This window comes from Mustela nigripes, chromosome 16 (assembly GCF_022355385.1).
Source record: "Mustela nigripes isolate SB6536 chromosome 16, MUSNIG.SB6536, whole genome shotgun sequence".
In the NCBI taxonomy this organism is placed as follows: Eukaryota; Metazoa; Chordata; class Mammalia; order Carnivora; family Mustelidae; genus Mustela; species Mustela nigripes.
In genome coordinates this window covers 20,407,217-20,434,393 of record NC_081572.1, presented here as the reverse complement: position 1 = coordinate 20,434,393, position 27,177 = coordinate 20,407,217, and the positions used below count along the sequence as shown (strand labels likewise).

General features: G+C 53.5%; 3 protein-coding genes across 3 annotated transcripts; all 3 read right to left on the bottom strand.

Moving 5' to 3' along the window:
- Positions 1-1,196: 1,196 nt before the first annotated feature.
- KRT32 (keratin 32) lies at positions 1,197-7,366 on the bottom strand. The gene is made up of 7 exons (XM_059380696.1): positions 6,902-7,366; positions 5,941-6,023; positions 5,620-5,776; positions 4,504-4,665; positions 4,296-4,421; positions 3,212-3,432; positions 1,197-1,326 (listed from the first exon to the last, which is right to left on the bottom strand). Exons 1-7 carry the CDS (start codon positions 7,364-7,366, stop codon positions 1,197-1,199), a joined length of 1,344 nt encoding a protein of 447 aa, XP_059236679.1.
- Positions 7,367-13,551: 6,185 nt separating this feature from the next.
- On the bottom strand, positions 13,552-17,345 carry KRT35 (keratin 35). The gene is made up of 7 exons (XM_059380822.1): positions 16,875-17,345; positions 15,908-15,990; positions 15,556-15,712; positions 15,047-15,208; positions 14,631-14,756; positions 13,945-14,165; positions 13,552-13,699 (listed from the first exon to the last, which is right to left on the bottom strand). Exons 1-7 carry the CDS (start codon positions 17,343-17,345, stop codon positions 13,552-13,554), a joined length of 1,368 nt encoding a protein of 455 aa, XP_059236805.1.
- Positions 17,346-22,587: 5,242 nt separating this feature from the next.
- On the bottom strand, positions 22,588-26,313 carry LOC132004392 (keratin, type I cuticular Ha6). The gene is made up of 7 exons (XM_059380792.1): positions 25,855-26,313; positions 25,108-25,190; positions 24,709-24,865; positions 23,825-23,986; positions 23,596-23,721; positions 23,180-23,400; positions 22,588-22,783 (listed from the first exon to the last, which is right to left on the bottom strand). The coding sequence occupies exons 1-7, from the start codon at positions 26,311-26,313 to the stop codon at positions 22,588-22,590; spliced, it is 1,404 nt and encodes a 467-aa protein (XP_059236775.1).
- Between the last annotated feature and the right edge of the window lie 864 nt (positions 26,314-27,177).

Below are 27,177 nucleotides of genomic sequence, written 5' to 3'. Positions count from 1 at the left end.
GTTTCTCTTTTCTAAATAGACACGATGCCTCTCTTACATGGTGATTGTGCGAGCTGCTTTAGGCTGATTTACGTAATGTGCTCAGCACAGCTCCTGGTGCATCGTAAGTGCTCCAGAAGGGGTTGTCATGATTATTACTATTGTCGTTGTTGTTTTTGTTGTTATCTGGCCTTTGTTGAGGAAGAGTGGGGCCTTATACACACTGCCCTCAGCACCCTCTCCAATCCTAGACATCTAGACAGTAGGGATCACTTGCAATTTTTGTAACCCCTGCATCCAGCTCTAGTTTGCAAATATGAGGACTCAGAATTATGAATTGCTTGAGTGTCCCTGGGGCCTAACAGCCTATACGGAGTCCTGGGTCCACTTCTTACTAGCTGTGTGACCTTGGGCAAGTTTCTTAACCTCTCTGGGTCTCAGTTTCCTCATTTACAAAGAGAAAATAATGGTACCTTTCTCACAGATTGTCGCAAGGAGCAAGCAAGGCATGAACAAATGTCTGGAGGGCTACCCAGGGGCTCGCCGGCTCCTAACACCCAATCTGCACAAAGGAGGCCATAGTAAAGGTTATTTGAATGAGTGAATGAATGATCGTATTGTACCAGCTGTAATGAGGTAGAGGGGTGGGGTTATAACAGTATTCTCAATTACAGTAGTTTGGCCTAGGTTTCTGGCTTAATTATCTCCCTCTTCTCTTTATTCTTTTATTACTTGGCTCTGGACCGATGGCCTAGCTTTACGTAGTATATGGCATGTGGGTCTTTCTAGCGAGTGCCTCCCAAGCCTGTGGAAGCAGACGGGACATAAAAATAAATACAGAGTTTAGTGACGTTTCTCTTGAGCCCAGCTGAGTAGAACTGGCTGGTGGATACAGCAACAAAGCGACAAATAGAGAAAGATGTGTTTGCAGGGCCACTGGATGAGGCTTTATTTACCAGTTAAAAGAATATGCTCTTGAGGCCGAACAGACAACCATGAACATCAGCAAAGAGCAATGGGCAGGTGGAAGGGAGAGGCAGCGTCTAAGAAGTGGGAGCTAGGGCGCCCCCTGCAGGTCATAGCGGGTTGCACAAGCCCACCTCCCAGCACCGCTGCTGGAGGGCTTCCTTGGGGCCTGGGACTGTGGTCAGACTCTGCCTGAGGAGGCTCCAGCCACCCAGCTCTGGTGTCTGCAGGATCCATCAATATGAGAGACTTCAGAAGCGGCTCTGAGGGCAGGGCACGCAAGGCACACAGACGGTGCGGGGCACACAGACGGTGCGGGGCATGCTGGGGGAAGGTGCACAAGGAGGACAGGAGGGAGTGGAGCATGGGTTACAGGGCAACCTGCAGAAGAAAGACGTGTGGGGCAGGATTAGAAAAAAGTCCAACTCAGCAACACATGCCGTGGTTCTGCCCCCCAGATGCCTCTCAAACTCCCCCACTGCTCACCTTCTCCGCTCAGCTTCCCTGGTCCCACCTCCATCTTTGCCTGTATGACCCCAGCAGCCTCCTCATTGGTCTCCCAAGCTCCACTCTTGCCCCTCCTAACTACTGTCAACTTCGAGGGCAGAGCGATCTTCTACAAATACAAATAGAAGCGTGCCTCTCCCTGCTCCATGTGGGCCATGATGAAGAACAGCTTCCTTCAACTCAACAGCCGCATCCTGGAAGCCCTCCCTGATCTCTCTGTATCAAGTCCCCCAGAACTACCGTGTTCCTCCTCCCAGAATGATTCATGATTATTCTGTTACAGTCTGTGTCCCCTAAAACAGTGAGGTCAGCAGCCGTGTACGTACGCACACCCTGCAAACCTGGCCTGGAGCAGGAACGTCATGAGAATGTGTTGAATAAGAAGAGGTAAGTAATTCATGCAGAAGGCATACATGGCAGAGAAAAAAGGGTGATCTCAGAGACTGGCAGATGTGGGCTCAAAACCAGAAACAACACACTAGACAATATATGGGAACCAGATAGCCCAGAAACTGGACAGGTACCCAGGGACCATATCCAGCCTGAAATATGTTTTGTATGGTGCTGTATTTTTTTCTAATTTGTTGAAAATATGTAAAAATAAGAAGAATTTGATGTTTAAAAGACATCAGGATTCCCAGCTTCTCTTGAACAATCGAAAGACCTAACAATACTGGTTGTTAGAAATGGCCCCGAGGCGGGCAGTGCCCTCACTGGGTTAGGCACAGCTCTCTGGTTCTCCACAGCCCCACAGTGACCCATGTCACTCGTGCATGGTAACAGCCTGCTCCCTGAAGAGGAGCAACTCTTAAGCAACTCTTGCCCCAGGGGGTGAGACTAAATGACAGAAAAGCAAGGCTGAATGCAGAATAAGAAAAGGTCTACAACAGCGGTCAGCCCACCAGGTGTCCACGGTCCGAGGCATCCTGTGCCCAGGTGACCAGCAGGCCGTGCTGAGCCTCCCTGCAATGCCCAGCTTCTGACCCTCCCTACTGCTTGCCTAGACCATGGCCAGGGCCTCTTGAACACGCTCCTTGCTGGGACGCCCCCGCCCTGCAGCCATCTGTGCATCTTCCTGAAGAGCAGCTTTGAGTTTTCATGGACTCAGTCAAGGAACATTTACTGAGCATTTACTGTGTGCCAGGTGTAGGAGATAAAGAAAATTTATAATGTCTCTGAGTTCTAGGTGTTAACCATCTCACTGGGGAGATAGGCAGTTGAGAAAATTCTATCATTTCCTCCTCAAAAAAAAAAAAAAAAAAAGGCCTTTCAATTGTCTATCAAATAAGGTCCTCCCTCCCCAGCATGGACTTCGTGGTTCTCCAGGAACGGGTCTCACCGGTCTTTCCTCTTCCCCTTCCCACCATAGCTCAGTCATGTTAAGCTACCTTGTCCTCCCAAGTGCAGTAAACCTTTACCCCAAGTATGACCTCCAGTTGCTTGTCTGTCTCCCTAAACAGATGGAAACAACCTGAGAGCAGAGGGCTGGTCACCATCTATCCCCCTGTCCCCCATGGTGCCCTGCCCCTGGAAAGCCCTTGGAAGGAGTGTGCCGACACAGAAAGGAACACAACAGTCTCCAGTGGGCCGGGTTTGGGACGGCAGCACCAACACCTGCCCGACTTTCTTTGGATCGTACCAGCTTCCCAACTGTTTCTTAATCATGGCAGGGCTCCATCTCATGGGTAGGCCCAGTCACTTCCCATAGCCTCCTCCAGCCCTCGCCTACAGCCATACAGCCTCAGCCAGGCCCACTCACTTGCAGTCCTCGCTCTCCAGCAGGCCCCGATACGTGTTGATCTCGCACTCCAGCCGGGCCTTGACGTCCAGTAGCACCTTATACTCCTGGTTCTGCCACTCCAGGTCACACCTGATCTCGGCCAGCTGGGCCTCCACGTTGCTGATCAGGCACTGCATCTGGGCCAGCTGGGAGCCGTAGCGGGCCTCGGTCTCTGCCAGGGTGGATTCCAGAGAGTCCCTCTAAGGCAAAGGGAAAGACAAAATTGCCGAGGAATAGACCTATTTTCCTGGTTCAGAAAGAACCAAGAAGAGCCACCTCTCTCTCTTTGGGGCTGGGAATGACCCCTCCCCACCTAAGTCACCATGAAAACTAATCCCCAAAAGGCTGGGGTGACTTATTCAAACTTAAGCAGCTGGCAGGTAACAAGACTAGAATTTGGGGGCACCTGGGTGGCTCAGTGAGTTAAAGCCTCTGCCTTTGGCTCAGGTCATGATCCCAGGGTTGTGGGATCGAGCCCCACATCGGGCTCTCTGCTCAGCAGGGAGCCTGCTTCCCCCACTTTCTCTCTCTGCCTGCCTCTCTGCCTATTGTCATCTCTGTCAAATAAATAAATAAAATCTTTAAAAAAAGAGAGAGAGAGACTAGAATTTGAACCCAGATCGTGTGATCATAAATCCCTTATTTCTTCTTCAGCCTCAGTCTGGCTTTACACTTTGGATTTGAGGTTCACCAGGCTCATCCCCTACGGCATTATTCAGATCTGTGGTCTTCAGCCCTGGCTGCACATTGAAGTCACGTGGGAGCTTTCAGAGAATCCTGGGGCCTAGGTCCCAACTCCACAGACTCTGATTTCACTCATCCAGAGAGGAGCCTGAGCGTGGGAAGTGGTAAAACTCCGACAGGCAGCATGGGTTTGGAAGCACAGACCAAGCGGAGAATAAGCCTTCCTGGGGAGTTGTGTTCAACAGCGCCCACCTGCCCCATGTCGGACGGGAGACACGCCATGATGGCTGAATCTGGGCCTCCATCTGCCTCCTGAATGCCTGCCTCTAAGCACAATGCCACCCAGGGTTCCAGAGACCACCCAGTGGGCAGCACCCACCAGGCTGTGCTGAGCCTGCAGCTCGATCTCCAGCGTGTTGACCGTGCGTCTCAGGTCAATGATGTCCGACTGGTAGCTCTGCAGCTGCTCGGAGCTCGTGGCCACCTGCTGGTTAAGTTCCTCCATCTGCAATGGGGGGAGATAGAAGAAGGGCAGGTGTACCTGCCTGGGGATCCGAGGGAGGCCGGCCCACCGGCGAGAGGCCCACCTGTGTGTTGAACCATTCCTCCACGTCCCTGAGGTTGGCCTCCACCACAGTCTCATACTGACACCGCATCTCCTCCAGCATCCTGTTCAGGTCCACGGGGGGCGCAGCGTCTACTTCAATGTTAAGGCGGTCCCCCAGCTGGCAGCGGAGGGCACTGACTTCCTGAAAAGGCACAAGGGTGAAGTCAAACGGTCGCCACCCCAGCGAGACACAAAATGATGGAACAGAAGAAGCTAAGATGTCTAGGTTCGAGGAGCCCTTTGAGGACTGCAGTCCACTGTGAAACGTGCCCTGTGGTCTTCCAGCGCCGGCCGGGTGCTCCCATAACAGCAGAAGCAGTCCATCGCACTCCCTGTCACTTTGGCAGAAGCCGAGAGCAACGACGGGATTTGTTTGATCTCCTTGGGCTGAAAAGGGAAACCCGTGCCCCTCTATCGCCAACCCCCCTCCCAGCCTGTGTATATCTGGGACAGAGGGCAGCAGGAGCCTGGCTTCAATTGGTTCAAGGCCTGAGTGTGAGCAGGCAACCCCCCGCCCCAGGCTTGGCTGCCAAGGAGAGAAAGTTGTCTCGGAGGCTGCCCGGAGTGTGTGATAATGCCTCATTAGTGGCCTCTTGGTGTGGTTCCCAGCTCTCTGACTTAAGCAGGATGAGTCAGTTACCTTAGGGCACTCAGTGAGTATGTGGTACTGATTGTTACTTTACATCTAAGCCTAAGGAGACCCAGCCAGGATTCCAAAACACTTGTTCTTTCAAATCCCAAGTCAAGAGGTTGAGAATCCATTTCAGAGAAGGAGAGGGAAAACATCAGACCTCCAGTGGGCTTTGCAGCACATCGGTGCCCAGGGTGGAGGAGTTTCCCTTCAAGGACCTGCCGGCGACGAGGGGGGGAACATCAGAAAATAAAGGGTTGACCTGCAGCTTTTGGATATGCAAACAGGAGAGCAGAAGAAGAACAGGGTGGGGACAGAAAAAGGAAATCCACCTCGGAAAGGTTCAGTAAACTGGGCAAGTCCCAGAAACTTTACATGGCAGTCCCTGGGAATTTCAACCCCAAAACCTCTCATTCTTCCCGTTCGGCTTCCCAGGGCCAACGTCATCTTGACTTCAGGTCTCACCTGCTCGTGGTTCTTCTTGAGGCACAGCAGCTCCTCCTTCAGGGACTCCACCTGGGCCTCCAGGTCAGCCTTGCACAGGGTCAGCTCGTCCAGGATCCGGCGCAGGCCATTGGTGTCGGCCTCCACCAGCTGCCGCATGGTCAGCTCCGTCTCATACCTGGGCAAGGGCAGGGGCAGCAACTGAGGGCTAAAGCTGAAGACCGTAACTCAGAAAAGGCCTGGAGCTGCTGGGGCTTCTCCAGCCCTCTCTGAAACTAATGGAGAGCTGCTCCCTGAAGACTTGCAGGGAGGGGAGGGCCCGTGCGCCTCCGCCAAACTCACTTGGTCCTGAAGTCGTCCGCAGCCAGCTTGGCATTGTCAATGTGCACGACCATCCTGGCGTTCTCTGCCTTGGTGCACAGAACCTGGTGGGGGCCAAGGCACAAGAGGTGGTTAATCCAGGACAAGGAAAAGGAAAAAGATCCCAAATGAGAAGCCAGTAGCTGATGGGGTTCAGCAGCCTGTGACCCATCACTGCAGAAGCCCTGTTTTCCTGGAGCTCTAGAGAATATTAGATGAACCACTAATCATTGGAGAACATGTAATTTATTTATTTTTTTTAAGATTTCATTTATTTATTTGAAAGACAGAGATCACAAGTAGACAGGCAGGCAGAGAGAGATGGGAGAAGCAGGCTCCCTGCTGAGCAGAGAGCCCGATGCGGGGCTCGATCCCTGAACCCTGAGATCATGACCTGAGCCAAAAGCAGAGGCTTAACCCATTGAGCTACCCAGACACCCCCAAAATTTATTTTTTAAGCACTAGGTCTTCATGAATCCAACTGCCCCTATTTTGGCTGCAATGAACATTGTGGAAGGAAAGAATCTCATTAAGTCTGAAGTCATTCATGGGACAGACAGACCCTTAATAAGCACTAGCATTTACGGAAAACTCGCCGTTTACCAGAGGCTATGGTAAACACATTACTTGCCTCGATTCTTGGAATCTTCTTACCAGCGCCACCAGATGAAAGCTCTTTTCATCCCCATTTTACAGATGAGGAAACTGAGGTCTAGGGAAGAGAAGGGCCCTCCCAAAGTCATGCAGTGGTAGAGCCGAGACTAGATCCCAGTCCTCTTCTGCATTAAGGGCTCTAGCTGAACACTCAAATTATGAGATAACCCCATGCCCTAGGGAAGTGTCTTTCCCCTGAATGTGGCTTAATGAATTAACGAGATTCAAATCTGGAGCGCTAGCCCTTCTGGCTGCCTTCCCCGTGAGTCTGTTCGCTGCTTGCGCTCACCTTCTGCTGGAGTTCCTCAATGGTCCTGAAGTAGGACTGGTAGTCAGGACTCATGGTGGCCACTTGAGACTGGCAGGCCTCTTGGATCTTGCTCTCCAGCTCCGCATTCTCCCGCTCCAGCTGGCGCACCTTCTCCAGGTAGCAGGCCAGGCGGTCGTTCAGGGACTGCATGGTCTCCTTCTCGTTGCCATTGAAAGAGCCCTCGCAGAACCAGCTACAGGTGCCCATGGAGCTGGAGATGCCGCTAGAGGGCCGGCAGCTGCTGGACCAGCAGGAGCTGGAGAGGTAGGTCTTGGAGAAGCAGCTGGCGGGACGGTAGGTGGTGGGCACGCTGACAGAAGGCACGCAGCTCACGGGCTGGCAGACATAACCCAGGCACATCTCGGGCCGGCAGCTCATGCTGCTGGAACAGACAGAGGAGGGCCGTGGGCAGCTCTTGATGGAAGCTGAACAGTTGGAAGTCATGTCTGGGAAGGTCCCTTCTCCTCAGCGGCGGCCACCTGGATTGCTGGTGTCTACAGACCCCAACCTGCTTGGGCCTTTTTATACCCCTGGAATGAGGGGGTTCGCTCTAGAAAGTCATCATGGGGTGGTGTTGATGTGCATAGCCCCAGAAGAAGCTGCTAATTAATTTATAATTTGGTTTCCAATAAGGAGTTCCTTTTCTCATAAAAGAGGCTAAGCTAGTCATTTGGCTAAAGCAGGACACCGGGCTCCTGTCACTGATCACCAGGGGAGAGCTTTGGGACACATCTTCAAAGGATCAGCTCGGTGGCTGGGCCCTCATTACTAGGGCGGGGCTGCCAGGAGACCACAGCACCTGGCCCTGAGCCGCCAATGGCTTTGCCCACTGCACCCCCGCCTGCTCAGGCCCTGAGAAAGGCTGGAGTTCTGTGGGGCAGCTGCTGTTCCTTTTAATGAGAGCGTTCCCTGTGGGGACAGGCCTGCCCCCTAAGGAGGAAGTGTGTGGGTGCTGGAAGCTGCATGGATAATGGCAGTGCTAAGGTATAAATCCAAGGAGATAGGAAACAGAACCTCGGAGGCTTCTAGACCTGTATCATCTCTCCAACCCGGGGAGACAAACTCTGGACACAGACAGAAAGCTGAAGAATCGGGGGCATCTTTTCAGCCAGATGCTAGTAAGAAAGAGAGACAGGGGCAGACATTCTATCTGGACCGTCTCGGGGATCCTCCCTTCGTTTAGCCCTGCTCCACAGAGATGCTGAGAGTTTGAGGATTGTCTGTCAGAAGGACGGGGTCAGGCTGGAACAGGCTCTGTTTTCACTTCCTGCCATGCGGGCCTCCCTTCGGGCCCAGGTGCCTCAGAGACAGGAAACAGAGTGAATCAGCTCTCTCGAGAAGCCACCCTCTGCAGCCCCGGAATGAGCGGAGCTAGGGGACTGGAGCAGATGTCTCCAGCTATAGAAGCCTTAGGCATTCCTCAAGAAAGCAACAGGCAAGGGGCACCTGGGCGGTTCAGGTGGTTAAGGACCCGACTCTTGATTTGGGCTCAGGTCATGATCTCAGGATCGTGAGATTGAGCCCTGAGTCGGGCTCCACACTGGGCATGGAGCCTGCTTGGGATTCTCTCTCTCCCTCTCCCTCTGCCTTCACTCCCTCTCAAAAAAAAAAAAAAAAAAAAAAAAAGAAAAAAAAAAAAAAGGCACTAGGCAAGACCAGTGGTTTTCAGTCCTGTCTTTGATACCTGCGGGCTCACATATCAATTTTTCAGTATGTGGGGTTAGAGAGCCACTATTTTTTTTAAAGATTTTATTTATTTATTTGACACACGGAGATCACAAGTAGGCAGAGAGGCAGACAGAGAGAGAGGAGGAAGCAGGCTCCCTGCTGAGCAGAGAGCCCGATGCAGGGCTCGATCCCAGGACCCTGGGACCATGACCCAAGCCGAAGGCAGAGGCTTTAACCCACTGAGCCACCCAGGTGCCCCAAGAGCCACTATTTATTCATTCAGCTTCTCAGTATAATATTAGGGTGTAAGTACTTGCCTTATTTTTTTTTCATCTATTTCTAGAAATGTTGGCAGAGAGCCAGGGAAGGGGAAATGCCGTGTAGCCCAGTTCCCTGAAATTTGTTGCACCAACCATAACTTCCAGTTCTTTTGTCTGGATTAACAGACAAAAGAAGCGACTTCAGAGAAGACAGTAGCATCAGATAGAAGGCGGTTACGATGACGATACCAGCTAGCTGGAACGAAATTCATTGGACCAGCCTGCAAAATCGTAACCAGCATCTATTACATCTATACAAGCACCAGGCACCAAGCTTGGTGCCTAACATTAATTTGCCCACTTAATCCTCACCCCCCAAAAAAACGTAAAATAATTATTATTGTAATAAGATGTAGCAATGGTTCTCCAAGTGTGGCCTCCAGACCAGCAGCATCATTTTGAGAATGTGTTAGAAATGCAAATTCCTCACACCCACCCCAGGCCAGCTGAGTCAGAAACCCTGAGGGTGGGGCCCAGCCATCTGTGTAAGACAGGTGCCTTTCCCAACTCACTCTATGTTAAGTGAGTTCTCCAGGTGGGCTTGAGAATCACTAAGGTGTAGGAGCATCTCTCAGTACCTGCCACCAGCATTCCTCTTGCAGAAAGAACAATCTTTTTTTTATTTTTTTTTTTAGATTTTATCTATTTATTTGCCAAAGAGAGAGAGCGCCCACAAGCTGGGGGAGCAGCAGGCAGAGGGAGAAGCGGACTCCCCGCTGAGCAGGGAACCCGACGCAGGACTCGATCCCAGGACTGGGATTATGATCTGAGCTGAAGGCAGACACCTAACTGACTGAGCCACCCAGGTGTCCCAGAACTGTCTTTACTTGAAAAAAATACATAAAGTTCTTGGGGTAGAAGATGAGACTCCAAATGCCTGGATATTGACCGGCAAGACATTAGAGGGAGACAAGGGAGAAGAGTTGGAAGTTCCCAGGACAATCATGGAAGCAAAGGGTGTGGGGGAAAGGATTGCAGGAGTGAGGAGGACGGACACCAGGAAGGAGCTGAGAGGCCGTGCTGTGAAGTGCAGTCCCACCCCGAGGCATCCACGGGAACTTCAGCAAGATGCACTAAATCGAAACTCTTGGCATGAGCTCCGGTCCCCATGACAGAGGAAGGACTGGGTCTCACGCCTGAGTGTGTGTGAAAAAGGAAAACAACGGTGTGCAAAGCCAAGATCGGGTGAAGGTCGGGGGCAGGGACAGGTAGCGCAAGGGCAGGAGCAGGTGCAGCCGGTTCTCAAACACAGATCTGACTCCAGAGCCTAGCCACTGTATACCAGCGCCTCTGAGGCCAAAGTCAACCACTGGGCAAAGAAGTGTATTTGAAAAAGGGAGAGAAGGGAAAGTCGCTCAGAGAAGGGCAAGGAAGTGGGAGCAAAGGAAGAAACTGAGAGCTGGGAACTGACTATGTTCAGGGTGGAGGGCCCCTTTAAACAAGGGTAGGTGGGCGGTGCCTGGGTGACAGTCAAGCGTCTGCCTTCACCTCAGGTCATGATTTCAGGGTCCTGGGATGGAGCCCCTCAGCGGGGAGCCTGCTTCTCCCTCTCCCCCTGTTCTTACTTGTTCTATCTTGCTCTCTTTCTCATAAATAATTAAAACCTTTAAAAATAAACTTATAAACATAAAAATAAAGGTAGGTAGGATGCACATGGGGGCCTGGCCCCAGACTGTCTCGTTCTCACCGTTCTTTGAAAAACTGGATTGACCCCAGACAAAAGACCTATCAGAGCTGAATTTAGGTAGTTCTGTCATCCAAAAAATCAGTTTGCCAACCTGCCTATAGCGTTGTGTCGACAAACATAAGCAGAAGGATCATCAGACATTTGAGAGAAGTTTCCAACATTGCAGACAGAGACACAACAAAACAAGCAAACACATGGAACAGTGAAGAGGAAACTGGAGGAAACAGAAACAATGCAGAAATCTAGAACAATCTACTAACACGGACACGTGTGTGTATTTTTTAATGACCTCAGAGTTAAGAACGGCAGTCATGAAACAAGAGCTGGATGTTATAAAAAGAGAAACAGAGAAGAAAAAATAACTCTCTGGAATTAAAAATATGATAACTGAAATTCAAAGTTCAGCACAGATGCTTGAGACTAAAGCAGAAAAACAAGCCAGAGCTGAGGGGTGGTCCAAAGCACCTGTCAGAGATCCACTGGGACTGAGGGCTCACAGCCTGAGACCCCCAGCTGCCGTGCAGAAAGGCCCTCGCCCTAACAAAGAAGGCCCCAACCCTGGCTGTGCACTAGAGTCACTTGGGAAGCTTTTTAAAACCCCGACACTCAGCCATATCCCAGACCAACTAAGTCAGGATTGCTGGGGGTCAGACCAGTGACCCGTCTGCTTTCCAGGTCATTCCAGTGTGTGGCTAAGGCTGAGAATCTGTGACTTGATGGAAGCAGCATTATATTCAAAGAGCATAAGCAGATGGCGTGAATAGTTAATGAGGCAAGGCTCTACAGCCTCTGGTTCGCTGCATCTTGGAGGGATACAGGATGACTTTGGAAGGGGTTTGGACCACAGAGGATGTCATTAAGGAGGAAGTGCAGCTGATGGGACTTGGAGTTCACTCAACCCTTGCATGGCTTGCTGACAGCGGGTCCCCCATGCCCGACTTTCCTCCGAGTCAGAAAGATAGTAAGCCACAGAACGGCATCTCTCCTTTGGCTGCTTGGAATTGCTACCTGGAAGGAAAGCTCAGAAATGACACTCTGGGCAGGGAAAAGGCAGATGTCAGCCTCAGCACAACCCAGACCTCCAGTTAGAGTAGACGGTCAACAATACTGAGCCAGCTTCAAAGGCCCAGCATATGCTTGGGAAAGCAGTACGGACCTCACAGTACACTCAGTGTCCTGGCCCCTGTTTTACTGATGAGGAAACTAAGACTCAACAAGGGGCCACCCCCTGCTAATCTCCCACAGGCAGGAAGTTCTGGGGATGGGATTTGAACCTGGATCAGTCTGACTCCATGTTCGGTGCCCGTCTTCATCACACTAACTCCATGACCCCTTCAGCAGGCCTCCTCCTACCACTGAGGCAGGGAGTGGGTACCCTTCCTTTCCCACCCCCAGACCCCCTCTGACAAGGCTTAATCCAGATCTGGGCACCTGAAACCCTGTCTGGCCCAAGGAGGTGCCCAGTGAAGATTTGTTGAATGAAGTGAATGATCAAGAGACCATCATCCTCTTCGGGGTGGGGGGCTGAACCTCAACAAAACCAGGCATAATGTTCCAAGAAGACCAAAGTCGAGGCAGTGGAGGAAGTCAGGAGTGAGGGGGCTGAGAGAAGCCAGAGCCCCAGGCTCTCCTTTATGGGGGCTTAGGAAGGGAATGACTCTAAAGTCAAATCAGGGTGAATGACATCAGGACCCCTTCAGGGGTAGGAGTCTCAGGCCCGCTGGGTCATCTGTCTTTCCATAATCCAATCTCCACCTTGTGTGCTGTTACAACTCTCTTAACATCACTCAACTTCCATAGTGGTGCTCTTGGCATCTTATGAGGAACACTGGATTATCTGGAGACAACCCACCTTCCTTTCTACCTGAGGAAGTTTTACCTTCGTTGTCATGTCCCACTGGAATCCATGGAGTTTGGCATTTTCCAGTTTGTTGGGGGAGGATAGTCTGGACATAAATGAGAACCTTTGGGCAAAAAGGTTCCATGTGGAAATGCTCTGGTACCCAAAGGCACTGTATGCAGCATCAGATGCCACAGGCACACTGAGCACGATGAGTCTCTTACAGACAAGAATCTCTGAATTGTAGCTGGAGGTCACAATGGCCAGCTTACTCGTGCACCGGAAGGGGTGTAGGTCTTGGAGGGACCTGCTGAGCTGGAGAGCTATATGATAGTATCACGGTGGAAGGAAGGAAATGAAAATACCCTGGTGTGGGCTGTCTATGTTGCTGCTCTTTTGAGAACCACAGGCATGAAATGAAAACCAGCTTAACATGCTTCACCTTGGACTGCCTCCTGGCTTTATCCACCTTCCTCTGGGATCCCAGAGTGGCCATGTAGACCAAGGAGGGAAGTGGGGGAGGTCTGGTAATACGGATCACCATATAGGAATCTTGAAGAAGCGTCTTCATCAGGAGAGCTGAGCCACTGAACAAAAAAGCCCCCTGGGAGGCCCTTAGTCATCCCAAACAGGGCCACAGGATCTGTCATCCCCCGGGTCATATGCGGTCAAACATCCTTATCCACCTGGCCAGGAGTCACCCCTCTTCACGCAGCAGAGACACACAACAGGGACACCGGAACGGTGCCGTTAGGCATCGAGAGCCAAAGCCAATACACTTTATTATTCTACCCACAGAGGTGCTCTAGTATATTTCAGAACCCACAACAACAACACCCAGAAGGAAACCTGACCCAGGAGGCAGCCTCAGAACAGAGAGCCTGGCTGGCACCCACTGAAATGATGAGGAATTGAGGCTTCCAGGGACAGCCAGCCTTAGCAACAGGCTTGGAGAGACTTGGAGGGATATATTTGCAATGAGCCCTCCTGGAGCCAGGCCCTGGTGCCCCGGGCTCTGCACAGAGAGAGGGGATTGGTCTTTAGGGTCAGGGTTGAGCAAAGGCCAAGTTCAGCCCCTGGAGACAATGACCTCAGCTTTCTAGGCCAGTTCCTCTCAGAACCGGCCCCCCGGGCAGGGCACACAGATGGTGCGGGGGCTGTAGGTGGAGCGGACCGCCCCAGGTCCGCAGGAGACAGCGGGAAGGCAGGGGAGGCACGACTTGGCAGGAGTGTGGTCAGGGGCACACGGGTTACAGGGCAGCCTAAGAGAAAGAGAAAGTTCACATTACTGTGATTTTTTGATTCAATAACTCAGAGCACCTTAAAAATCACCCAGTCCTGCCCCCCTTGTTTTACCAATGGGAAAAGGAGGCCCACAAAGGACTGGCCGGGGTCACGTGATAAATTTATAGTAAAAGCAGAGCTCAAACTCCAAATGCTGGGCTCTCCCCAGGCACCAAGGCGTCTCCCCAGAACTTTGTAGACTGCATCGGGAAGATGCACTCACTTGCCCTCCTCGCTCTCCAGAAGGCCCCGGTACGTGTTGATCTCGCACTCCAGCCGGGCCCGCACGTCCAGCAGCACCTGGTACTCCTGGTTTTGCCGCTCCAGGTCACTCCTGATCTCGGCCAGCTGGGATTCCACGTTACTGATCAGGCACTGCATCTGGGCCAGCTGGGAGCTGTAGCGGGCCTCGGTCTCTGCCAGGGTGGATTCCAGAGCATCTCTCTGTGAGGGCAAAAGGAGAAGGTGAGAGGTCAGAGAAGATGCACTTAATCCTCGTGGGTCTCAGTGAGTCCTCAGAATCCAAGAACAGAGACTCAGAGAATCACTTTGAACCCGGAGGAACCATAATCAGACATCTCATCTGAGACTGCCAGTTAGCCCCTGGAGCCTCCCTGATCTAGAGAGCATCTCCCCTAGTAATGAGATCTCTGAGGAAGTGATAATTACTCAGAATGAACCTATTTACACAAGGACAGGAGCTACTGTTGCTATAGGTCTCCCGTCTTTTCCCCCCAGGACATTTGTGAATAGGGGCTGGGACCTCATTCCACCCTACACAGAAAATTCCTAAAGCACGAGAACTTGAATCCCCAGAGTCGGCCTGTGTGGTCAGAGCATGGAGGCCCAGTGGGCCCATGTGCTGCTGCGTTTGGTCCCCCAGCAGCCCTGCTCAAGCCTCGGGCTCACCATGCTCTGCTGGGCCTGCAGCTCGATCTCCAGGGCGTTGACAGAGCGTCTCAGCTCGATGATCTCCGCCTGGCAGGACTGCAGCTGCTCCGAGCTGGACACCACCTGCTGGTTCAGCTCCTCAGTCTGAAACATACACACACAGGACCTAGTCAGGAGCATCAGGACTTAGCTTCAGAGGTCCACGGAGACCGCGCAGAATCATGAGCCAAGAAGGACCTTCCAGAACACCCAGTCCAACCCATTCATTTCGTCCTTGAGGACGTTATTGCTAAGAGGACAGCAACCTGCCCAAGGTGCATAGCAAGGTCCAAAGAGAGCTGAGGCTCAAACCTGGTTTCATGATTCGGAGCCCCAAGGTCAGTTCCGTTTGATACCCCATGTCTCTGTTGCACTGACTCTTTCCAGGTACCTACCTGAGTATTGAACCATTCTTCAGCATCCCGGCGGTTATTCTCCACCAGGGTCTCATACTGGCACCTCATCTCATCCAGAACACGGTTAAGGTCAACAGGTGGGGCAGCATCCACCTCAACGTTGAGCCGGTCACCAAGCTGGCAGCGCAGCGAGTTCACCTCCTGTGGCACAAATCAGGGTCAGCATCAATTGTCCCAGCCCGCTGCCTCACTCACCCTCCTCCCCTACTCCTACCTGCTCCCCATGCTCACCTGTTCCCCTGTGCTCACCTGTCCCCCTCATGCTCACCTGTTCCCCCATGCTCACCTGTTCTCCAATGCTCACCTGTTCCCCCATGCTCACCTGTTCCCCCATGCTCACCTGTTCCCCATGCTCACCTGTTCTCCCATGCTCACCTGCTTCCCCCAGGCTCACCTTCCCCCTTATGTTCACCTTCTCCATCTCCACCTCCTTCCCCATATTCACCTCCTTCCCATGCTCACCTGCTCCCCTTCTCCCCTGTGCTCACCTCCTCGTGGTTCTTCTTGAGGCACAGCAGCTCCTCCTTCAGGGACTCCACCTGGGCCTCCAGGTCAGACTTGCACAGGGTCAGATCATCTAGGATCCGGCGCAGGCCGTTCATGTCTGACTCCACCAGCTGCCGCATGGACAGCTCCGTCTCGTACCTGCCACATACGTAACAGGATGCCTGAAGCTCCATTTCCTTTTTATGTCCAAGTCAGATCTGACCCCAGGCTGTCCTCATTCTGTGTGTCCCACCTTAATACCTCAGTGACTTAAGACAGCAAAAACCCTGCATCCTGGCATTGCCAATATCCAGGTCTACCAGCCCCCAACCAAGGAGCAAGCAGGACACTCACTTGGTTCTGAAGTCGTCTGCGGCCAGCTTGGCATTGTCGATCTGCACCACCAGCCTGGCGTTCTCTGCTTTGGTGCACAGGGTCTGGGAAAATAAAGAAGTGACATGTGAAAGGAATGACAGTCTGCCAGCCAGAGCTCCCCAGATCTCCTCAAAGCTGGCAAGAGCCACCTCCAGAGGGAAGGAATCAACCATCTCTGGATTCCTGGCTTCTGAGGCTCCGTGAAGTCTTAAGGACACACAGTAGGGACCAGACAGGGAAGCCTCTACAGCCCCACCCAGTGTAGAGCCTCTGAGACCCATAACCCGGCATGGACTAGGGGAGATGAGGAAATGCTGCAGCCAAGACTGGCAGGGGGGCTAACTCTTGCCTTCCTAACTCCCAGGCCACTGGGGCCTCAGGGCAGGTCCTGAACAGCAGCATACTCTCTGATTCCTTGGTCACAAATGGTCCCTCCCAGGAGCCAGCAGGGACCCTCAGAGGATGTGGGCTGGGCAAAAAGGAAACTGCTGATGGGTTTTTCCTTCCCTGAGTTCTTTATAGAAAATCTGACCTGCACCAAAGAAATGAAGTCCAATCCCCTCGCCTTAAAAAAAAAAAAAAAAAAAAAAAAAAAAAGGAGGGGGGAAAGAATTAAAACTCATAGAGATAGACCATGCTAGCAAAGGTTATACAGTCAGTGAGTTCACAGAGCCTGGCTCCACCAGCTGCCAGCCGGACCACCTAGAATAAGTCACTTAATCAGCCTGAGCTCTGGTTTTCCCATCTGTAAAATGGGCTAATGATATCTTCCTCATCAGATGACAGGGAGGAGCAGATGAGACCACAGATGTGCAAATGTGCACACGCTCCATGACCTCTGAAGTGTCCCATGGGAGCAGAGCCAACAGCATGGGTGTCCTAGCTTCCAGTCCGGGGCTCATGGCTTCAGACTCCCGAGCAGCCAGAGACACTCTGAGCCCCTTACCTTCTTCTGGAGCTCCTCAATGGTCCGAAAGTAGGACTGGTAGTCAGGGCTCAGGTAGGGCACCTGCTGCTCACACCACTCCCGGATGCGGCCCTCCAGGCTGGCGTTCTCCCGTTCCAGCTGGCGCACCTTCTCCAAGTAGCTGGCCAGCCGGTCATTCAGGGACTGCATGGTCTCCTTCTCGCTGCCGGTGAGGACGCCATCCCCAAACCAGCCCCCACCCAGGTTGTAGCTGGTGGTAAAGCCTCCGGCCGGGAGGCAGAGAGCAGACAAGCAGCCAGCTGCCCTGCTGCTGCTCCTACCCAGCCCGACGGAGCACGCAGAGAAACTCCGGGCCCCGCGGGAGAGGCTGGGGAGCTTGCAAGAGCTGCTGGAGTACATCGCGGACACGCGAGCAGAGCCGCCGCCAGCTCCCCCCAGGCCCCTGAGAGACCCTGAAGAGAAGCTGGCCTTGAGGCACTTGGAAGCCATGGCCTCAGCAGCCCAGACGCAAGTGAGAGAGGTCTTCAAGGCCGGATGCCCCCCAGTGCAGAGAAGCCGCTCTTCACCCCAGGTTTATACCTCTGCTCCAGTGGGCGTTGGCCTTTACAAAGGGTTTTCTCCTCATTAAAGTTAATACCACTTTCTATAAGAACCCCTCATTACCCTGTTAGTTAGCTTCCCATGAACATTTCCCGGCCTCGTAAACTGGGAGTCCCGTTGAACTGACGGCCACGTCGCGATGTCTCCTCCGCCCCGTGCTGCCGAAAAGACCCAGTATCCTCAGTTCTTCAAAGGGGCCTGTCATCCAAGCCCAGACCTCAGCCTCAGCCTCAGCCTCAGGAGGTGTGGGAACCCACAGCCACAGTCTTGACTTTCTCTAGCTTCATCTCCTTTTATGGGCCCAGAGCGGGGGGGGGGGGTGTAGAGGAGGCTCCTGGGTTGGCCCCTGGGTGATGGAAGAGCAAGCCTAGTTATTGCAGGAAGCAGAGACCTCATGCCCAAGGAGACACAGAAGGCTCTAGAATGACCCTGGAAATAGGGCCATGGCGACCAGTTATCCCCGTTTCCCCAGGACTGTTCTGGTTTTAGTACCGAAAGTCCCCTAACCCTGGGAGCTTCTCAGTCCCATGCAAAATGGGAAAGTTGGTCACCCCAGACAGAGCAGAGCCCTGGGGGACAGATACACCCCCACTTCCTCCCTCCCTCCCTCCCTCACAAGGAAATCTGGCTGGTTGTATAGCCCCGACATCAGCCAAAAAAACTAGAGGTCAGCTAACTGAGCACCAGCCCGTGGTGACACGTACCCTACATAGGAAGATATGTCTCCCCAGGCCCTGGATGAGAAGTGGGGCAGCCTTTCTTGCGGCTGCTTGGGGACGGAGACAGAATGCCGGGGCATGATCACAGACCTCCTCAGGAGACACAGTCCGAACTTCAGAGTTTCAGCTCTGCTACAGGAGTTGTCTGGGCAGATGTCCAGAAAGCTTGACAAGGGTGGGTTCTTTTTCCAGAAAACCTAATGTACCAAGGGAGCGAGGCCTGGGAGAGGGGCCAAGAGCTGAGCCAGAGGACAGGTGGAGCTTCAACGGATGGGGCCTCATCAGGAGGAGCCCCATGTAACTTGCCTTCCAGGCAGCCCTGCGGTTTGGGGTCCTGTTGGCTCTTCTAGGGATAGCTTTTACCTTCTTGTCAGGAGAACAGCAGCAAGCTGAGCTCCAGCAGCCTTCCTGGTGTGGGACTCACAGCTCTGCCATGCATGGTCTCACTTCCCCCTCATGTTGCCCTGTGAGCCCAGGCTTGTCACCCCCACCTCAGAGCCAAGGAAACATCTAGAACAGCACCTGCTCGTAGTGAGTGCTCAGGAACGGCAACCACTATGATTACTGGTCCCCACATGGGTGGAGTCTTGCTGTAGTCAAGGTGACAAGGCTAAGAAGCTGTCACTGGGGAGTGTGGATGGGCTCTGAGCACCTGGGCCACCATCCCACAGGCCGGGTGCCTGTGTTTGGGGGCCTCAGATCTAGAACTCTCATGAGTCACCATGCCCTTCCCACACCCAGGAGCGTGGTGAGACCGGCACCTGCCCAACAAAATCCCAGGACCCATTGGCTGCCTCACCTTCTCCTCCCTGGAAATCCATGCCCCAGTGCAAAGGACGCAGCTGAGCTGAGAGCCCGGATGAGCCACCTTTGCCGTTCATGTTTCCCATCCATGTGCGTACAGGGCTCCACCCACGCCCTGCTAAGTCACAGCCTCCCGTGCTCTGGGCTCAGTGAGGGTTACCCTGGATCCACAGGACCCAGAAAAGCCACAGCAGTCAAGGCCTGGGAAACGTCATGCTGTTTACACACCCCTGGGGGTCACATGGGTTCCTAGGCAGGGCTCCACACGTGGGCTGCCCAGAACAGGTTTGTCTCCCCGACACAGACCAATTAATGACAAGTCTAATGGTACCTGCCATCCGTCGCTAAGTGCTTAGGACTGCCAGGCCTCGTACTGAGCTGTCTCCAGGCATTGTCTCATTCACAGGTCACAACAATCTCATGAGACTAGCATCGCCAATAGCCCCATTTAGTAGATGAGTAAACTGAGGCTTGGAATGTTTCTGGAGCCTACCCCTGCTCCAGCCCCACTTTGCCCTCCGGGCTCTGAACATCCATGGCAGTGACCAGTGGTTAATCTGCTGACCCTCCCTTCACTGATGTGCTCAAATTGTCTGGTGTTGGAGCCCTATCTTCCCAGGGAGACTTGTACATTCTCGAGGGCAAGGACAGACCTCCTATTTCTCTTGAAATCTCTATTGTTCAAGCACAGTGCTGGCTTCCAGATGTCTCATAGGGAAAGGATAAATGAATGAATGCTTTGCCTGTGGTGAATTGTGCTAATTAAGAAAGCAAAGGAAAGATTTTGAGGGAAGGGGAATATAAGAAAAGGGGAGAGAAGGAATAAGGTAGGAAGGAGAAAAAAGTGGGTAGGGAGCTGGAAGAGAAAGACACTTCCAAAGTCAGTCTTACTCTCTCTACTGCTATACATAGGGAAACTGAGGCTCAGAGATGGAAAGAGATTAATTTTATAAAACATAGAAGTAATATGTTTAGGGATGCCTGGGTGGCTCAATCAGTTGAGCTTCCAACTCTTGGTTTCAGCTCAGATCATGATCTCAAAGTCACAAGATCAAGACCCACATCTGGACTCGGGCTCAGCAGGGAGTCTGCGGGAGAGTCTCTCTCCCCCTCCCCTCCTACTCCTCCCCCTGCTCATGCTCACTCGTTGACTTGCTCTGTCTCTTAAATAAATCTTAAAAAAAAAAAAGTAATATTAATCATTAATACTATGAGATAACCTCTAAATCATTCTGGACTATTTCCATTCTTCCTTAGCACTCTTCTTATTAGAACAAAATAATTACCTGGAACCCCTTATTGGCAAGAACCAATCTTGCTTAGTAAGTCTCTGAATTACTTTCCCTCCAGGACCTGCGTCCTCTGCTGAGATGGGCTCTGCACTGTCTCCAGAACATAGCCATGCTCTAAAAACCCTTTGCTCTCCTCCTTCCTGCTCTGCCCATCCTTCAAGGTCCCCCCAATTCCAAATCTCCCGTACACCCCCAGCCCTCCTTGATCTCTCCCTGTCCTGAGAACCCGAGAGCCTGCCCCACACGCACACTTGCCATGCCCAGTGCTGGGAGGGGCAGCACAGGCGTCGTGTCCCCAGCTGGGCCATCAGGTTCTTGAGGACAAGGCCTGGGATCCCACACTGGGTCCAGCTGCCTCTCCAACGTCCCCACTTCTCCATAGATGTGCCCCTGCTTCAGCACTGGGTTTCCCACACGCGGGGTGTTCAGTACCTATCTGTTGACTAATTGACCTGAGTGTGTGTCAATGAGCCAGGTGGCATCTTGGCATCAGTATCCACAAGATCAGAAATGCCTTGAAAAAAAAGGATTATGTTCACTCTGGGGAAATTCGATAAAATGTAATGTGTCCTATCATCTCTCTCTCTGCTATCGAGAAAAGAGCAATGACATGGGCATCTAAAAGTTTGAGAGGGCATCCTAAGCCTGCCCCTCGCTGCGCCGGTGTGGGCCCTGGCGGTGCTAAGATCTGGTCTGCCCAGTAGTGAGGAGTTTAAGCTAGAACTCAGTTAAGGGTAGGTTACGAGGTTGAGACTAGGAGGGCTTCCTTACCCAGTGCAGATGCTCTGAAAATTTCATGAAAAGCTAGAGAAAGCTACATAGAGAAAGCACCCACAATCCCACATGGCGGTGTGAGCGCCCGAGATGAGGCACCCCATACCCTGTGGAGTGAGCCCATTCAGACAATGCTCGGAGCAGGGGTAGGAGTTGGCTGTGACTGCTGGTCCGGACACAGCCTTGTGTGGTCTGTCTGCCTGCAGCAGCAGGAGGGAGGCAGCTCGGGCGGAAATCAGAACAGACGTCCATCCCTGCCCATCCCTGGTTGTCTCCGTGCACCAGCACGCAAGGGTGGGACACGCTCTCTGCACCCCCAGCAGCCCACCTCTCCTGTCCGGAGCCTCAGGCCAGAACGGAGAAAGGCGGACCTCAAGGGTATGGAGCACAGGGAGGAGCGGGACAGGGCAGGGCTGCCCCGCTGACTTTGTCCAGCAGGTAGTAATGACTCAGGTCGTTGGGGAGGGGTGCGGCAATACTAGGGAGAAGAGCGCCAGCATCCCAACAGGAATGGCCGGACCATGGCCTCTTCCTTGTCACTCACTGCTGTGTGGCCCGGAGCAAGCTGCTGCCTTCTCCAGCCCTGTGTTCTCCACAAAGAATAAATCAGAGGGACAAAGAATAAGCCATGGGGCTCTCAGACGTCTCACAGGTCATGCTTCTCTGCTCAGAGGGGTGTCTGGGGCCGGCACAGTTAGGCTGGGCTCCAAGAAGGGCACGGCTCAGCCAGGAGACTTCAGGGCGCTCTACCTTCTGCCCCACAGCGAGCTTCCTTCCCTCTCCTCCCTGTCTGACCCCCCACAAGTCCTTGTCCCTGCCGCCCTGTATCATTTCAGCCCTGTATCCGGCACTGGGAGTCAGCTGGCCCTCCTGCCTTCGTCCCCGAGCTCCCCTCCCTGAGGTGGTCAGTCCAGGCTGGCTGGCTGCGGTCTGCCTCTCCCCACTCGGTCCTGGAAACTGCTCTCCTGAACTGTCACCAGGGTCAGGCCTGGGGACGAGCCAGCAGGGTGGTGGAAGCTAGACAAAGGAGGAGAAGCTGAAGGGGAGGAGAGGGGGCCCCCAGATCCAGACAGGGCAACTGAGGAAGGCTGGCTTGAGGATCTGAGGAAGACTGTCCCTTGTGGGGCCGCCCCAGGTGGGTACCCATGAGCAGGGCCGAGCCTGTGGGTAATGGCTACGCCCATCTGTTCACACAGGCCAGGGTCTGAGGTATCCCCATTTTTAAATATTTTAATCGTCCTGTCACTTCCTACCACTCAGACGCAGGAAGACAGACCTGAGACCCTTGATCAAACATCCGCACTAGCTAACCTCACAAGAACAGACAGAGTCAAGTTTGCAATGCCAAGAGAACACAGTTTATTGGGTATATTTCCAGAGGAAACTAGTTTTGCATAGCATAAAAACAGTGAAGTCCAGAAACACAATATAAGAAGTATTTTGGTAGAAAAAAAATCTGCTGAGCGGGGAGCCTCTCTAGGGAACGGGGGGGGGGGGGGCCTTTAAAGCTGAGAGCCATAGGCATGTCCTTCCCGAGGCTGGCTACAGCGGGCAGGGCTGCAGGTGCTCCCTGGAGGAGATGACTTTCCCATCTCTGATCTCCTCGGTGATGGTACGGATCTGGGTGCTGACCTGGGGAGCCGGGCCGCAGGGCACAGCTGGAGCACAGGGCCCGGTCGAGACGTAAGGTCCCCTCATGGAAGGTTTGCATTCCGTAGCACAAGGGTGCGCAGGCAGCCTGAGGAAATGAAATCAATCAGAGGGCATTGGGCATGGGGCATGGGACTGAGATCCCCCGTTAAATAGATTTAGGGGATAGAGTGACTATAGGTGGGTGACAACGACGAATGGCTTCAGTGCCTCTAAAAACCCCAAGGGCTACAGGAATGAAGACAAGGAGCCCCCACCCAAGCACGACAGTTGGGGATGAGCTGTGGCAGCAGGAGGGGGCAGCTTGTCCCCACTGTGATGACCAAGCTGGGATGACAAGGGATCTCTAGAGAAAGGCTTTGAATAGATCCCCGTCCTCTGTGCACTAACCTCTGCAGAGACTGACACCCTCTCCGAGGCCCCGAGGGGTGGTCCAGGGAGCCCTGTCCCCACACCTGGCTCTCCAGGACCCACAGCCACTCACTTGCAGTCCTCGCCCTCCAGCAGGCGGCGGTAGGTGGCGATCTCTGACTCCAGCCGGGCCTTGACGTCCAGCAGGACCTGGTACTCCTGGTTCTGCCGCTCCAGGTCACACCTGATCTCGGCCAACTGGGCCTCCACGTTGCTGATCAGGCACTGCATCTGGGCCAGCTGGGAGCCGTAGCGGGCCTCAGTCTCCGTCAGCGTGGATTCCAGGGAATTCCTCTGTAAGGGGAGAGAGGAAGGGCTGCTCACAGGAAGTAGTCCCACCCAGATCCCCGAAGCCCCGGGTATCTCCAAATCCTGCCCAGGTATCTCCACATCCTGCATGATCACACCCCAGGATAAGTCCTGTGCCAAGGCTGGTGGGTCTGGGCTTGCCAGGAGCTGCAGCTGGTCCCTCAGGCAGAGGCCACTCACCAGGCTGTGCTGGGCCTGTAGCTCGATCTCCAGGGCATTGACCGAGCGTCTCAGCTCAATGATCTCCGTCTGACAGCACTGCAGCTGCTCCGAGCTGGACACCACCTGCTTGTTCAGCTCCTCGGTCTGAAACGCAAGAGGCCCCAGAGTGTGGTCAGACCAAGGGACGCTCCTTTCAAGGAGAACCACTGCCCCAGGAGCCTATGGTCCCAGGCGGCCCCAGACCCACCTGGGTGTTGAACCAGGCCTCCACGTCTCTACGGTTGTTCTCCACCAGGGCCTCATACTGGCATCTCATATCATCCAGAATCTTGTTGAGATCCACTGGGGGGGCGGCATCTACCTCCACGTTCAGTCGGTCCCCAAGTTGGCAACGGAGCACGTTGACTTCCTGTGGAGGGAAGGCATGGTGGCACCAAGATTGTGGAAAGGATGCTGGATTGAGGGTACAGGAGGCTGGGTTCAAATCCTCCTCCCTCCGCGGCCGGCTGTGTGACCTCAGACTTGGATCTTAACTTCTCTGAGCCTAGGTCCCTTCATGGACATACACCTACCTCCTCTGGGGATACAGGAGAGTCAAAGATGATGCAAATGTCAGGCAAATAGAAGAAATGTTATCAGGCACTAACGTCCAGAGGAAGATTTAGTGTCATGGGCAGGAATATGGGATCTGTGTGACCTTAAGCAAGTGACTTAACTGCTCTGTGCCTCGTTTTTCTCATCTGTAAAATGGGACGATTGTGAGGATGAAATGAAGTGAGAACAAAATGCAAAGTATTTAGGGGTGCCTGAGGGGCTCAGGTGGTTAAGCCTCTGCCTTCAGCTCAGGTCATGATCCCAGGGTCCTGGGATGGAGCCCTGCATCGGGATCCCTGCTTAGTGGGGTCCTGCTTCTCCCTCTGCTGCCACCCTCCTCCGCTTGTGCTCTCTTTCTCTCTATCAAATAAATAAATAAAATTTTTTTATTGCAAAGAGTCTCAGATAGCTCCTGACATACAGTATGCCCTCAACAGATGCCAGCTGGAGTTCCTATGGGAGCCATGGTCACTGTCGTTGAGCCCAAGGGTCACCCAGGTTGGGAAACGCTGGAAGGTTGCACAGCACCAGCCTCACCTCCTCGTGGTTCTTCTTGAGGCACAGGAGCTCCTCCTTCAGGGATTCCACCTGGGCCTCCAAGTCGGCCTTGCACAGGGTCAGCTCGTCCAGGATCCGGCGCAGCCCGTTCATGTCCGACTCTACCAACTGCCGCATGGACAACTCTGTCTCGTACCTGCATGTGCAGAGCCCTGCTGAGTCAGGGAGCCAGGCACAGGCTGCCCTCCATCAGCTGAGGGGGCTGACTTGGGGTCAGCAGCACAGTGAGCCTTTCCTCGGACCCAGAAGGGATCCAGGGCCTGTGCTGTATTCCCACTTACGGTTCCCTCTGGCCTTCCTCCTGGCTCACCAGCTCCCAAGGCCGAGGAGAGAGGCAAGGGAAAGCACAGCAGACCTTCCCCACTGGGGCCCACTCACTTGGTCCGAAAGTCATCAGCAGCCAGCTTGGCGTTGTCAATCTGCAGGACCAGCCTGGCATTCTCAGCCTTGGTCAGCAGGATCTGAGGAACAAGGGGCATCCCGTGAGCTAGGAAAGCCCCCGCGGGGGGGGGGGGGCGGGCGGGGATCGCCCAGCTCACAAAGGCCATGCTTCTAAATCCCACCAGTACCCTCAGTAGCCCCAGCCCTGAGCCCATGTATGGAGGGATCACCAGTCCAGGAGGGCCACCCCTAGAAGTAGGCCCCAGAGTGGCACGGCAGGATGCCTCAGGGCGAGGTGGAAAAAACCAGGCCAGCCTGGATTCTGATTCTGCATCTAACACTCAGAGGCTGTGCAATCTTGGGCAAGTTACTGAACCGCCCTGATATTTAACTTCTGTATCTGTTAAATGGGTCCAGTAATAGCTATCTCTCCAAGATGAGGAATAAATAATCCAATGGATACCAAGCATCAGGCACGGCGCCTACATCCTGTAGTCGCTGGGTATAGGCTATTGCCCTTCCTAAGGCTGAGATGGTGAGGAGGGGAGAGGATGGCTGGCATAGTTATAAGCAAGCAGAGGACTCGCACAGATGTGTGGGTCTCCCAGGAAACCAGGACTCCAGACAGAAGAGCTTGCCCTGGACAGAGAATTCCCCAAGAGCTACCATCTCTGGGTAGTCTCTTGAGATGAGACAGGGACCCCCAGGGCTGGGGATGCTGGAGAGGGGCCAGGTCCCCGTTACCTTTTGCTGGAGCTCCTCAATGGTCTTGAAGTAAGACTGGTAGTCTGGGCAGATGTATGGAATCTGAGACTCGTACCACTCCCGGATGCGTTTCTCCAGCTCTGTGTTCTCCCGCTCTAGCTGGCGCACCTTCTCCAGGTAGCTGGCCAGGCGGTCATTCAGAAACTGCATGGTCTCCTTCTCGCTGCCGTTGAAGGAGCCCTCGCAGAACCAGCCCCCACTCCCAACAAAACCAGAGGGGTGGCACCCAGCAGACAGGTAGGAGCCAGGAAAGCAGCTCCCAAGGCTGGACAGGCCCATCCTGATGGAGGAGGCAGACCCCACAGCTCCAGCAAGACTGGGGACCCTGCAGGAGCCCACAGAGCGGACGGAGGACACCCGAGAGAGGCCGCCTGCTGGGCTGCATAGGCCCTTGGCAGACCCAGAGGAGAAGACCGGGGAGCAGACCTGGGTGGCCATGATCCTAGCAGAGGCAGGTTATAATTTAGCAAGGAGCTTGGGTTCTAGGCTCCCAAGGCCTCTCTGGAGTATTTATACACATTCTCTGTGGGGTGTTGGCATGTTAGTCTTGGGAAAGCCTGTTCCTCTTCCAGAAAGCTAATCTCATTAGAATGTGAATTTTGCCACCCATCCAGAATTTCTTACCTTATAAAAAAAATTTTTTTTTTAAATTTCGTTTGCTAAGTCAGGACTCTCATCTGTTGTCATTTCCTGGGAGAATATGAATTTTATTGCCTCTTCAAAGTCTTTGCACCAGATCCCATAAATTGGGAGCGGCCTCACAAATGACATTTGGTTCCTCCTCTCTGTCCTGTGCCTTCCCCTGAGCATCCTGGTCACCCCACTTGTCACCCGCACCCACTTTCCCTGCACTCACAGGTGCTCAAGGATGCCCGGACCCCCGGGATGGTTAAAAGGGAACTACAATTCATGGAGCTCCTACGCGCCAGGCCCTGGTTACTTCCTCTATACCTCGCAACAGTCCTGGGAGGTGACCGATCTGTCTCCATTTCACCGACGTGGAAACAGACGCCAAATGGCCAAGAACAAGCTTGCTCAAGGAAAACAGGCAATGAGTGATGGAGCCTGGAACTGAGACCAGGGCTCTCTGATCCCAGATCCTACACTCTTGTCCCAACACTTCTCTCCTACAACCAAGGGCAACTGTAGGCACCCAGAATTTAGGGACCAGAAACCTAGGTCTGAATGCTGACTCTGTCATGTGAGCATATGTCCCTTTCTGGCATGCCGGAACATCCTCATCAGGATGGTGGAGGTCATCAGCCTACCCTGCCTGCCTTACACGGATACGAGGAACATCAA